Source organism: Pelobates fuscus, chromosome 2 (genome assembly GCF_036172605.1).
Source record: "Pelobates fuscus isolate aPelFus1 chromosome 2, aPelFus1.pri, whole genome shotgun sequence".
Lineage (NCBI taxonomy): Eukaryota > Metazoa > Chordata > Amphibia > Anura > Pelobatidae > Pelobates > Pelobates fuscus.
Window position 1 is genome coordinate 392297913 of NC_086318.1, and position 14793 is coordinate 392312705.

Here is a 14793-nt window from a genome sequence, read left to right on the forward strand (position 1 = left end):
CCGAACTTAACGTAAGGAGTAAGTAGAGAATGGTCTAGGAACAAGCCGAGGTCGAGGGAACGAGAGGACAGGTAAGCGAGAGACAAGCCGAGTCAAAGGGTAACAGAGATAAACAGGGTAATACAAACAAGCCGGGTCAGAACCAAAGAGACAACTAGAATACTACAAAATCTTATCAACTGTAGCTCATAATTACCAAATGAGAGGAGTTATAATATTTCCCATAGAGAAAACCTGGAGACATTAAGCGCTACTTACAGACTGTTTTTCATGCTACACTCTAGTGGACTTATTCACTAAAGTCCTAATGACCGAATGTACCGAATGGGGCAAAACCATCCCGCTGCATACAGAGAGACATTCGTCCATTCCAAATTCGAACACTGTTCACGCTATTTAATAATGTCCAATTTTTGTAATTCAGGCTCCAAATGGGCTTGAATTTAGTCTAGATTTCAGCCAGACCAAACTTCCCCAAATTCTTGAAATCCAGACTTTGATGCTTGAAATCCAGGCCCAGATTTAAAAAACAAATCCACAAGCAACCAGTGGGCAAATGGTTAAATAACCCTCGCCAGTGCAATGGTCAGGCATGTGGCAGCTAGCCAGTGCTTTCTAGCCAACTGCCCCAAGAATTCTTTTAGTATTGGTGCTTTGTGAGTCTTCCAAATCCCATACTTTGTATAGGTATAGGATGTTAAGCACTGATTTTAATACAGGCACCAAATGCTTCTGGGCAATTGCTGCAAATTCAAATTGGGACCATTGAATTCTGACCATATTCGGCTTTAGTAAATATGAGAATTGGCATTCTGTAATTTCTCCAGTTCATTCTGAATTACTTTGAGAGTGTATGTGACTTACATTAGCAATGTATGTGGGTATTGGCCCATTCTGTTGCTTCTGTTCTGAACAGCCAACATGTTTTAAACTGACTTGCTAATCATTCAGAAAATACTAGTATGTAAATGCTCCTGGTGATATTTATAAAATGTGGTCTACTGTGTGCTAAATATACTGTGTGGAATATTTTCCAGGTTGAAGCTTATACACAAGAATCTAAACCAGAAGGGGTTGTACTGGTGCATGCTGTTACTGATGGACCAAGAGGCATTCAGATGAAATGGCAAGGACCTGAAAGACCCAATGGAAATGTCACATACAATGTTATATTTGAAGGATTATTTTATGTGATGAAAGGTAAATTATAACCCATTGTCCTTAAATGACTTTTTGAAAATTGTCATATTGTATTGATAGTTGTACAGAGTGCAATGTGTATATTGATGTATAGTGATGTCGCGAACATGAAATTTTCCGTTCGCGAGCGGCGAACGCGAACTTCCGCAAATGTTCGCGAATGGACGAACCGGGCGAACCGCCATAGACTTCAATAGGCAGGTGAATTTTAAAACCCACAGGGACTCTTTCTGGCCACAATAGTGATGGAAAAGTTTTTTCAAGGGGACTAACACCTGGACTGTGGCATGCCGGAGAGGGATTATTGGCAAAACTCACATGGAAAATTACATAGTTGATGCAGAGTCTGCTTTTAATCCATAAAGTGCATAAATCACCTAACATTCCTAAATTGTTTGGAATAACGTGCTTTAAAACTACTCCACCCTGGCCCCCACCCCTGAGCGGTGGGTGGGGGCTCTAAACAAGAATAAGGGGGGGGACCTAATGTCCTCCCCCTGGCCCCCACCCCTGAGCGGTGGGTGGGGGCCCTAAATACAAATTGGGGGGACCTAATGTCCTCCCCCCTGGCCCCCACCCCGGAGCGGTGGGTGGGGGCCCTAAACACAAATTGGGGGGACCTAATGTCCTCCCCCTTGGCCCTCACCCCTAAGCGTTGGGTGGGGGCCCTAAACAAAAGTAAGGGGGGGAGGACCTAATGTCCTCCCCCCTGGTCCCCACCCCTGAGCGGTGGGTGGGGGCCCTAAACACAAATTGGGGGGACCTAATGTCCTCCCCCCTGGCCCCCACCCCTGAGCAGTGGGTGGGGGGCCTAAACAAAAATAAGGGGGGGCCTAATGTCCTCCCCCTTGGCCCCCACCCCTGAGTGGCGGATGGGGACCCTAAATACATATTTAACCTTCCTCCTCCCAGGTGACTAGGGGTCCCCAAACAACTGGTCACCCCCTCCCCCCAAAAAATAAACTCCTACCTACCCCCCTCACCCTAAAAATAATGAGGGGGGACCATTTAACTAAGTTCCTTTAAAAATAAAAAATACACTTACCATTCAATGTTTTCTGTCTTCTAAAATCTTCTTTTTTCAGCCCCAAAAAAGGGCAAATAAAAATCTATAATAACCGACGCAATAAAAAAAAATAAAAACAATAAATAAAATAATCCATCTTCACCCGGCGAGGGCTCCGCACAGACTTATAAAGCCTTGCCCCGCCCTGCAATTAGGCTCAGAGCACTCTGATTGGTGGGTTTAAGCCATCCAATCAGAATGCTCTGACAGGTAAATGAAGAGACTGACAGGTAAGTCTCAACATTTACCTGTCACAGCACTCTGATTGGTTGGTTTGAAATCCACCAATCAGAGTGCTCTGTGTCATTTTACACAGCGTGGGAAAGTTCTGTGGAATTTTCCCACGCGGTGTAATTTGACTCATAACACTCTGATTGGTGGATTAAGTAACCAATCAGAGAGGTATGAGTCAAATTACACAGCGTGGGAAAATTCCAAAGAACTTTCCCACGCTGTGTAAAATGACACAGAGCACTCTGATTGGTGGATTTCAAACCAACCAATCAGAGTGCTGTGACAGGTAAATGTAGAGTTTTACCTGTCAGTCTCTTAATTTACCTGTCAGAGCATTCTGATTAGATGGCTTAAACCCACCAATCAGAGTGCTCTGAGCCTAATTGCTGGGCAGGGCAAGGCTTTATAAGCCTTCCCCCGCCCTGCAGAGCTCAGTCTGCGCGGAGCCTCTCGCCGGGTGAAGATGGATTTTTTTTTTGCACTTGTTTTATTTTTTATGTTTATTGCGTCAGTTATTATGGATTTTTATTTGGCCTTTTTTGGGCTGAAAAAAGAAGATTTTAGAAGAAAGAAAACATCGAATGGTAAGTGTATTTTCATTTTTAAAGGTACTTAGTTAAATGGTCCCCCTCATTATTTTTAGGGTGAGGGGGGTAGGTAGGAGTTTATTTTTTGGGGGGAGGGGGTGACTAGGGGTTTGGGGACTCCTAGTCACCTGGGGGGAGAAGGGTTAAATTTTCATTTAGGGCCCCCACCCACCGCTCAGGGGTGGGGGCCAGGGGGGAGGACATTAGGTCCCCCCCTTATTCTTGTTTAGGGCCCCCACCCACCGCTCAGGGGTGGGGGCCAGGGGGAGGACAATAGGTCCCCTATTCGTAACTAGGGACCCCACCCGCCGCTCAGGGGTGGGGGCCAGGGGGGAGGACATTAGGTCCCCCCATTTGTATTTAGGGCCCCCATTTATCTAAATTGTATGCTGTCTAGGAGGTGGGAGGGTCTGGGAGGGAGGGTCTGCTGCTGATTGGCTGGAATGTGTCTGCTGACTGTGAGGTACAGGGTCAAAGTTTACTCAATGATGACGAATAGGGGGCGGACCGAACATCGCATATGTTCGCCATCTGTGGCGAACGCGAACACGCTATGTTCGCCAGGAACTATTCGCCAGCGAGCCGTTCGGGACATCACTATTGATGTAATTTCATGTACAGGTGGTCTTTGTTCGTGACCTACCTGTTTTACAACGGCTCGCACTTACGACCAACTCTCTTGCGGGGTGGTAAGTGCGAGCCATTGTAGGAATGATAGGGATTCCCTGCTCTGTTGCGTTCTTCTATGTTCGGGGAAACATAGATGAACGCAACAGAGCAGGGAATCCCTCTAATTTATGTTCGGGGAAATTTAACCGAGCATAGATTAGAGGGATTCCCTGCTCTTGTACGGTCGTTTATGTTCGAGGAAATGTCTCTTAACACAGACATGTGCATCAGAGCAGGGAATCCCTTAAATCAATGTTAAATCTAAGTTCTTTCAAAATAAGTTTTGTTATTGGGTACATCCACAAAATATGTGTAAATATTCTGATTTGATGGGAAGGCATGAAGGTGTGCCTTTTTTATGCCTTCAAAGCACGATGAACGACATTTGGACATCCTGAACAATATTTGAATTTATGGTAAAATTATTTGCTCGAACTGAAAAATCCCACCAATCACAAGTCTACTGTTTGATCTCAATGATGTCAGTTGACTCTCATTGAATTGCACAAGTAGAGCCAAACTCTGCCTAGGAACTCGTGGTATAGTAACACATCCACTGGGATTAAAAATTACATATATATATTATTTAATATGTAAAGTCACCCCTTTACTTTGATTGTGATTCTATTGACTTTATAAAGTTTATTGCTGCTTTTACGTCTTTGATAATAAAAAAAAATCGACAACATAATACTAATCTTTATACAAATATCAACACCAATAGTATAGCTTCTCTGTTACAGAAAAAAAAACTTTTATATGCTCAGGCATCTGTGATTTCTTTTCTCAATAGTGTAACTAACCTGGATGAAGAAAAAAAAAAAAGTGGCGATCTGTACAGCAATCCCCAAAGAATGATATAAAAAGCTTTGTTTTGTGTACCGTTTTGCGAAGCATATGTGCTGAAGAGATTAATATATGATAGGCAGTCTCCACTGACCTCTTTCAAAGCCTGCCATGTCCCCTTTATATGCAATGAAGACTTTGATGTATTTGGCTGTGAAGCACTTGTACGATTATGAGGTGTAGGGAGTGATGATCGATTTAAAAAAAAAAAAAGAGACAGATAAAACCATTTTTTGCTGGACTGGCTGACAAAACAAGCATATCCAACCAGACAATGTAAAAATATAAATAAAAAATAAGGCCTCCCACGTTTAATCGGGCATTGTTTTTTCTGCTGAGTAAATTTCTGCTTTCTCTCTAAAACATGTCACCGGTGATTGTCACCCTGTCTTTCAAACCATCAAAATGGCATTAAATGTTGTAAAGCTATGTAGCGAGAGAACTTTCAGAAGTCAGAATCCATTTGCCGAGCAGCCCTTGTAGAAAATATATTCTGTTCTCGGCAGAATTTTCTTTCATTTCTTTACGCTGAGAAGTTTACTGATTTTTCCCAGTGGAATCTTCTGGAATTTATCGGTTCATGGTTGGCAGTCACAGATTAAGGTAAATGTCGATCTGTAATGACCCTCTGCATGTTAGCATTGCAGTAAAGCTGGGCTTTTATGTCAAAGATATTGGAGAGGGAGCTATTACACATGACAGGGGTGATCAAGGGACTGAAGACCAAGGCAAGCATTATTAAATATTGACTAGGTCTGTGATTTATGTAGAGCTGGGAGAAAAAAGTGACTTTTTAACCATTATATATTCTTCAGCAAGAAAAACCAGCCATTTATCTCCTCATGGTAATAAAGAAGAGAGTGCCTGCATATTTTAGTCAGTGGGAAAAACGGGTCTTAAAAATGAGATGGCTACTTTCATGTTACTATGGGAGCTTGCTAATTGGTGCACCGAGTAATTGTTGAACAATTAATAGAGTTGATTGTAAAAGGAGATTTAGTAAAGGAAAGATAATATACTTGAGTTTTCAGTGAGTGCATTTATTTTATTAGGTAGTCTCACACTTTCTCACTTAGATAGGACTACAAGAAAGAAAACCAAAACAAGTTAATAGCTGCTGCCTTGCAAAAAAATAAGTAGAACTGTGGAATGTTGTGTAGTTCAAGAGACATAGACAACCATGCTCACCAAGGCAACATTGGAGCAGTACTTGGGCAAAGTATTAAATACTGAGCATTAAGTGGAAGCATTCATTTATTTGGCAATTAATCTATATAGTGCACTATACCCTAGAATACATTTGTATTTAGCTTGACAGTACTCGTGTCCACTCATCTCAAAAATGTTGTCCCAGGTAAGTGGATTCATAGATAATGGAAGATGCAATGACATTTTCTAAATCTGTAAAAATAGTATCTAACGATTTTTCCGGAAGGCAAATTAAAATACCTTTACTTGAATTTACCTCTGCAACTATGGTACGCAACCTCCCTTTGACAACAGGCACATTTAGAGATTGTTAGCCATTAGCCTAACCTACTTTTCCTTTTTTTTTTTAGGGACAAATAAAGATACAGATGCTAAATAAATAAGAAAACTGTATGTGATACAAAAAAATGCATAATAAAATATACAGCTTTATAAGACAAAGTATTTGTATAATATTTTAGACTTTGTGTCCCATGATACTCCATACTCCAATCCATTTCTTTCACTTTCCCTGTAAATTTGATGTTTTTAATTCCTCCACTTCATTTACTAATAAATAAAATTCTACTTTCTACCCTCAAGTTAAATGTTATTTATTCTTTATGCTCGTCCTTCTTTTCATTGAAATCTCCATATTAATTTTGTGACATTGCCCTGTATCTTCACATTCTCATATATGTTGTCACATATCTTGTATATTTTGTCATGTTGCTGTAGCGGTACTTACCCTTTCCAGGGGCCGGCCGGGGTCCTCTGTTCGAGCCGCGCGCAGTCCTGCTGAAGCGGTCACGTGTTCCGCCTGACTCTAAGAGCGGGCCACGGGTCTCGGGCATGCTCTTAAAGGGACAGTGGGAGCCTAAATTGGAAAAGGCCTCCCATTGGTCTCTGTCATGCCACACACCCCATACACTTACCTTTTGGGGGCGTGGAGATGACAGAGACCAATCAAAATAGATGTTTAGTTATTTATATTCACCTTTTTCCCTTGGTTCCTTGCCCTATCATGGTTTCTGTTTCAGTTCCCTTTAGCGCTTGTTGTGTTCAGTTGTGTTCCTTCGTACTTGACCTTGGCTTTGTTTTCTGACTACGTTATCTCGTTATCCTTATCTGTTCTGTTTGCCGGCTTGCTGTTTACTGTGTACCAGACCCCAGCTAGTCCTAGTTTATGCTGTCTCTTTGTGCCCTTGACCTTGGATCGTTCCTGACTCTGTACTTCTCCTATATACGTCGAGTCCGGCCATTTTAAGGTCCGGTAGACGTATCTCCCCTCTGTGTTGTCTTCTGTTTAGCTGAATCCTGCGTGTTGGGGTATATTCTCGTTACATTATGATAGGGCCATGGACCCCACAGATTTAGCTCAGCAAATGGCATCCCATGAGGCTAGATTTGTAGAGCAGGATCACCGTATGGATCAGATAGCCCAGGCTCTCCAGACGCTCTTATCTAGAACTATTCCAGCAACCACACCTAACCCTCCTACACCTCTTCTTCCTGAAGTATCTACTTTGCCTAATACTTCGGCCCATTTAACACCTCCTCCTAGGTATGGAGGGGACTCTAAGACATGCAGAGGTTTCATTAATCAAATAGAATTCCATTTTGAGATGTATCCACGTTCATTTCCCACAGAAAGGTCTAAGGTGGGGTTCTTTATGCACCAACTTACCGATAAAGCACTTGAGTGGGCAAACCCTATTTGGGAGGCTAATGGACCTATGGTGCATGATTTCAACAGTTTTCTTACGGCTTTTCGTAGAACTTTTGACACAACGGAAAGGTCAAAAAATGCCGCAAGAGCATTAATGAGAATTAAACAGGGTTCCAGGTCTGTGGCTGACAATGCTATTCAGTTTCGTACCCTTGCTTCACAGGTAGATTGGACCAATAATGGGTTAACTACTGCGTTCATGGAAGGTTTATCTGACATATTGGATGAGGTAGCAGCTAAGGAGCTTCCTATTGCATTAGAGGACCTTATTGACTACCTCATTGATATAGATAATAGGATTCGTGACAGGCTCTATACTAAGAACAGGAATAGACGTTTTGTTACACCTATTAACCCCAGAGTTGATAAACCTGAGAGTGTTAAAGTATCTGAGGAGGAACCCATGCAATTAGGGGTTGCCAAACTCTCTGATACTGAAAAGTTACATAGGAGAAGGGACGGACTCTGCCTATACTGTGGTAGGAGAGACCATATGGTAAAGGAATGTCATAGACTCTGGTTTTGTTAAGAAAAACAACATTCCCATCAGAGAGAAGGAGATACCCTTGGCCGTTGAGGCCATAGATGGTAGACCATTAAGTTCTCCAGTTGTTACTCATGAAACTGTACTGTTACACATGTATACAGGGGTTTTACACTTTGAAACCATTCGGTTCCAGGTCATCACTTCTCCCTCTTCACACCTAGTGTTAGGGTACCCATGGTTACGTGCTCACAATCCCATTTTCGACTGGGAGTCAGGCAAATAAAATCATGGAGCAAAGCCTGCCACGAATCTTGTACTATTGAAGTCACCCCTTTGAATTCTATTAATGTTCCTACTACTCCTCCTTTGTCTACGGTTATACCCCCTCAGTACTTATTTGTCAAGACTGTCTTCGATAAAAGGGAGGCTGACAAATTACCGCCTCACAGACACTACGATTGTGCTATCAATTTATTGCCTGGCATTGTACCTCCAAAGGGCAGGGTGTACCCTTTATCTGTTCAAGAAAACCGTGTCATGGAGGAATCACTAGAAAAGGGGTTTATTAGGAGATCCTCTTCTCTGGCTGGAGCGGAGTTCTTTTTTGTATCGAAGAAAGGAGGTGATTTAAGACCGTGTATCGATTATAGAGGTCTAAATAAAATCACTATCAAAAATGCATACCCTATTCCTTTAATCACGGAATTATTCGACAGGCTCAAACATGCGACTGTATTTACTAAATTGGATCTTAGAGGTGCATACAATTTAATACGTATTAAGAAAGACCACGAATGGAAGATGGCATTCAACACTAGATCTGGCCATTATGAATATACTGTTATGCCATTTGGTCTATGTAATGCTCCAGCAGTATTTCAAGAATTTATTAATGACGTCTTAAGAGACTTTATTCACACATTTTTAATTGTGTACTTGGATGACATATTAATATATTCTACAGATTTACACACTCATCACAGACATGTTACAACAGTTCTGAAGACCCTTCTTGCTAATGGTCTTTATTGTAAACTGGAAAAATGTCTATTTGACCAATACGAATTCCAGTTTTTGGGGTACTTGATTTCCGCTAAAGGTTTTCGTATGGATCCCCAGAAGCTTTCTGCTGTCGTAGAATGGCCTTTACCACAAGGTTTGAAAGCCATTCAGCGTTTTCTTGGTTTCTCTAATTATTATAGACGTTTTATTAAAGGTTTTTCCTCTATTGCAGCGCCTATCACCCGTATGACAAAAAAGGATGGCAATGCTCGTGTCTGGTCTCCCGAGGCACTTCAGGCTTTTGAATTTCTTAAGACTACGTTCGCCTCTGCACCTATTTTACAGCATCCTGTCCCCTCATTGCCCTATATTCTTGAAGTTGATGCTTCTGATATCGGGGTAGGTGCTGTCTTATCCCAAAGAGAGTCGCCTGAAAAACCATTGCATCCTTGTGGCTTCTTTTCCAAACAGATGTCCAAAGCAGAGAAGAATTATGATGTGGGTAATCGCGAACTCCTTGCTATTATTTTAGCACTTAAAGAATGGAGACATTTGTTAGAAGGTACTAAGGATCCTATCCTCATATTTACGGATCACAAGAACCTGTCCTACCTTAGCGAGGCTAAAAGATTGTCTTCTAGGCAGGCTAGGTGGTCACTGTTTTTGTCTCATTTCAATTCTATTATCACCTATAGGCCAGGTGATCGCAATACTAAAGCAGACACTCTGTCCAGACAGTTCGAAACTGCTGACAAACAGGAGATTGATGTTACTCCCGTCATTCCCCCAGACAGGATAATAGCTACTACTATTTTGTCTATTTCCTTGTCCCTCTTGCAGGCCATACAAGCGAAACAAAGCATGGCTCCTAGCGAGAGGCCTACTAATAAACTATTTGTTAATGTTCCCGAGAGACGGGATATTCTGTCGTTCTATCATGACACTAAGACTGCTGGACATCCTGGTATTTCCAAAACGGTGTCAGCTGTTTCTGGTGGGATTCCTTACGCAGGGATGTCACCGACTATATAGGTGCTTGTACTACTTGTGCCTGTATGAAATCTTCTCGCAGAGTTCCTTGTGGGCTGTTGCATCCGTTACCCGTTCCCGAAAGACCTTGGTCTAACCTGTCCATGGATTTTATTGTTGAACTACCCCCTTCGAATGGTAACACAGTTATCCTAATGATAGTAGATCGGTTTTCCAAGATGGCCCATTTTGTGTCTCTTCGCAAGCTGCCCACGTCTAGGGAACTAGCACTTATATTTGCTAGAGAAGTGTTTAGGTTGCATGGCATTCCCGTATCTATTGTATCCGATAGGGGTAGCCAATTTATTTCCAGGTTCTGGAAAGCCTTTTGTTCGGAAATGGGTATTACTCTCTCATTTTCTTCCGCATACCACCCCCAGTCTAATGGAGCTGCTGAACATGCCAATCAATCTCTGGAGCAGTACCTTCGTTGTTTCGTATCCCACCATCATAACAATTGGTCTGACCTTCTTCCTTGGGCTGAGTTTGCTTGGAATAACGTTACTCATGATTCTTCCGGCAAAATTCTTTTTTACGTTGTCTATGGCCAGCATCCCGTTGTTCTTCCAGCTGCTTTCTCCTCACAGGGCATGCCAGTTCTGGATGAGCATTTGGCTGGTTTACGTAATACTTGGGAGCAGGTTCAGTGTTCTTTGGTGGATTCCGCTGCTCGCCAGAAGCTGCAGGCTGACAAGCATCGCAGGGCGGCTCCTTCTTATGTCGTGGGGGACAGGGTTTTGCTTTCCATGCAGAATATTCGCTCCGGGTGCCTTCTATGAAATTGGCACCCCGCTTTATTGGTCCTTATCGTATTTTGCATAAGGTTAATCCTGTTTCGTATACCTTAGGTCTTCCTAAGAATCTGCGTATTCCTAATGTCTTTCACACCTCGTTGTTGAAGCCTTACGTACGCAACCGCTATACCCGGCATACTCCTCCTCCCCCTCCTGTCTCTGTGGAGGGTCATGAGGAGTTTGAAGTTTCTGCTGTTCTTGACTCTCGTTTCCTTAGAGGTCGACTCCAGTACCTGGTGCATTGGAAGGGCTATGGGCCTGAGGAACACAGTTGGATTTCCGCTGACGCTGTTCACGCTCCTCGCCTTGTGCGTTCTTTCCATTCTCATTTTCCTGCCAGGCCTGGCCCTCCCCGCCCAGAGGGCGTGTCTTCACGGGGGGGTACTGTAGTGGTACTTAACCTTTCTAGGGGCCGGCCGGGGTCCTCTGTTCGAGCATCGCGCGCGGTCCTGCTGCTGCACGAGCCGCGCGCGGTTTATCCGAAGGCAGAAACAGGAAGGCGGGCAGTGACCGTGAGAAGCGGTCACGTGTCCTGCCTGACTCTAAGAGCGCGCCGCGTGTCTCGGGCGCGCTCTTAAAGGGACAGTGGGAGCCTAAATTGGAAAAGGCTTCCCATTGGTCCCTGTCATGCCACACACCCCATACACTTACCTTTTGGGGGCGTGGAGATGACAGGGACCAATCAAAATAGATGTTTAGGTATGTACACCAGTGGTTGATGCTTGTTTTCTGTGCTACTTGTTTAGGATCCACCTGCTGACACATATTATCTCCATTATGTGGAGACCACATGCCAGCCTCCTCAATATAACAAGCAATCAGTTTTACAGTTTCCACCATTTAGCTGAGCTGAAGTCATATGTATTTCTGAAACATTGTTCCGCTTCAGATTTAACACCTTAGTGACCTAAGGTCACTAAGTGATCTAAGGGGACATGCCTTATAAATACCAGCAAGGCTGGTACCTACTAAAACCGAAGACATCTAGCTATTAGTGAACACCTGGCTCTCCCCTCTGTCAGCTGAGCCATATTTAGTGGCTCCCTACTGACTGATAAGCTGTGTGCCGTATTTGAAGGGTGGGAACAGGAAAAGGAACAGGAGGATCACCAGCAAAAAGGAAGATTTTTTTATGCGTTGATCACAAAGTGCCTTCACAAAGGGATTCGTTTAGGGTTGGCATAGAGTTAGGTTTGGGGTTAGTGTTATGGTTAAAGCAGGTTAGGGATATTGATATGTTTAGTTAGGGTAAGCTAGAATAAAGGTTTACTGGTGCTAGTTTAAGCTAGTCTTAGTTTTAGGTAGGGTTAGATTGAGATGGAAATAATATGAAAGTATATATCCATCTGTATAGTGGCACAGTGTTACTTCACCAAATGGCATTTCTTGGAAGGAAACTAGACTTGGGAGAGGCAGCAGAATATAAATCATAGCAGAATTTGGTTGTAAAATGGCCAAGTGGGGAGAGACAAAATGTTTCATATTCCTATAAATAGTCCAAGTTGTTCTCTTTTGCAAATGGTATGCCATGATGGGGAAAGGGTAGTAGGGGGCTGCTATTTAGTCCAAAAAGTAACATGGGCTCAGTAAATCAATCTGTAAAATTTAGAAATTTGAAAACTAAAAATTACTTGTCCGTGGGAAAATAATCCGGCAAACGTTAACACGGAGGAGGGCATTACAGTTTCTGGAGGAAGTAGTAGAATACAAATATGTGGTCTTTACAGTAGTACGATATGCACATTCTGTGATATTCCCATTAAAATTAATCAGATGTGTGAAAAACGTGCACAAAACATGAAATATAACCTGCGGGTTTGGCAAAGGTTGCTAATAAAAATAGTTAAATGAAAAATGTCAAAATGCCCTTAGTTAAATACCTTGGGAGGGTCTATGTTCTACAAATATGTACTTTTGTGTACCATATTTGGATTGTATGACTGCAGTTGCAGTGTCAGCATAACACATTTTGCAAATATTTGGCTTGAAATTGTAATTCACTTCTTGCAATAGTTGTTCTGTAAGTGCTAAGAATTCATCGAAATGCTAGATGTCTGAAGCATTTAACAATCAACTAGTAAGTGAATCTTTTTTTATTTTACTTGTTTTCTAATTTTTTATTTTTTTTTCATACTTAATGTTGTCTTATGTATACAAATATAGTATCAGAACATATGTCTTTCTATAAAATTGTATATAAAGTGCTCTTAATGAGAAAGAGTCCTAAATTACAAAGGAACAAATGCATTGCAAAAGTACCAAAATGCATTGGTTATGAACGCACAGAATCTCAAAAAATCCCTAGTCAATAAGGAATTAAATGTAAATGTCAATGATGTTCCATCAGTTACTCACACACATAACATGTCATGTTTTTACATATTTTCAGGAATAGGTTATGGATTTGGCCTGCTATGCAAAATGTCACTAATGTCACTAAAATTCAAAGAAGATATTCCACTGCATATATATTAAAATAATAATGAACAATATAACAATGTATGCCATTTTGGTTTTCTAGAGATTAGTTTAAGTTTCTAGATTTGGGACCCACAGAGTTTTCGGTGTTTTAGCAAGTGGGGACATGTATTACAGTACAACAATATAACTGTTTTCAAATATTGTGACAAATAATCCATGAAAGATATAACAAGTGAGATAATTGCAACAAAGGATGGAAACATTTTTTAGTGGATATTTTTGAATAGTTAAACGGGGGCGAGACAGGCATCTCAAGACCTTCCCATCCTAAAATGCCAAGTGTCAGTTGTCCAATGTTGTATAATACGGTCATTTATCATGTAGAAGAACAAATGATCCCTTTTAAGCAAACTTTGTCAACTGTTCAAACTTTTTTTGTGAAGTTATTCTTAAACATATCTTTGTGTGATGTTACATAATAAACAAGTAATGCTGATTGTTAATGCTCCTAAAAATATTAGACATATGGTTGTCGCCTTTTGCACTGCTGCAGGATCAAGCAGTCAGCCCATTCCCTTGCAGAATGTGTTGTATAAGACTAGTAGAATAAGAATAGTAATATGAGACAAGTAGTAATCAGAGATCTTTTTGTTTTTATTTATTTTTGTCTGAGTGGTTTATTTAGCAATCTGCATTGTACCTAGCATGCATGGGCGTCCGCAGGAATTTTTCCAGGGGGGGGGGGGGCATAAGTGTAATGACATCTATGCTTGGCCCCTTTTTGACAGTGTCATGAAGGGGAGGAGCATAGTCGTTATCACATAAAGCCAGGGTGAATAGCGTTTTCACAACTATAGTGTCAGGAATACATGTTTGTATTCCTGACACTATAGTGTTCCTTTAAGCAAATTAAAGGAACATTCTGGTCACCATAACAACTTCATCTAAATGAAAATGCTATGATGCCAGGAAGTCCCTGGGTGCTCTTTCCTTTAAGGGGTTAAACCGCTCTCAAATGGTTTACCCCCAAAGGCTTCCTCCAGCTCCAGGTCCCTCAGTGGTATTCAACATCTGAAACAGAGTGTCAGGAAGTGCAGATTGACGTCAGGCATGGTTGCCGCTGATTGGCTAGAGTTGACAGTTGACGCTCTAAGCCAATCGCTAGTTCCCAGTTCATCATTTTTTTTTTTTTTATTTTTTTTTTTTTAATTCTTTATTTTGGTTGTGCACAGATTGAACAAACAGCCGGTGTGTGCCACAACAGCGACATCCGGTAGAGTAGGTAAACATTGGTATAACATGTTATGGCATTAGATATACAGGCACATTTTTTATATTATTTGAAAACAGTAGTTCAGGATCACGTTTGATTTTAACTATGGTAACATATTACACGTCATGGAAAAACAGATACAGAAGAAACATATGCTGGGAACATGACTTGTGCTTGAGAGTATACATAGAGTGTTAAATAATAATAAGGGAAAATTAACTGGACAACGATATTCATGACTAGCGCATATGTGTTAATGATTAGGGCA

At 41.7% G+C, this 14793-nt stretch overlaps 1 protein-coding gene across 1 annotated transcript in view; it reads left to right on the forward strand.

Moving 5' to 3' along the window:
- Positions 1-14793, forward strand: part of USH2A (usherin) — an 800771-nt gene that overhangs the window by 453300 nt on the left and 332678 nt on the right. Inside the window, exon 36 of the mRNA XM_063441883.1 lies at positions 1038-1193. Within this exon, the coding sequence (XP_063297953.1) occupies positions 1038-1193 (156 nt within the window). The remainder of the gene's footprint in view (positions 1-1037; positions 1194-14793) is intronic.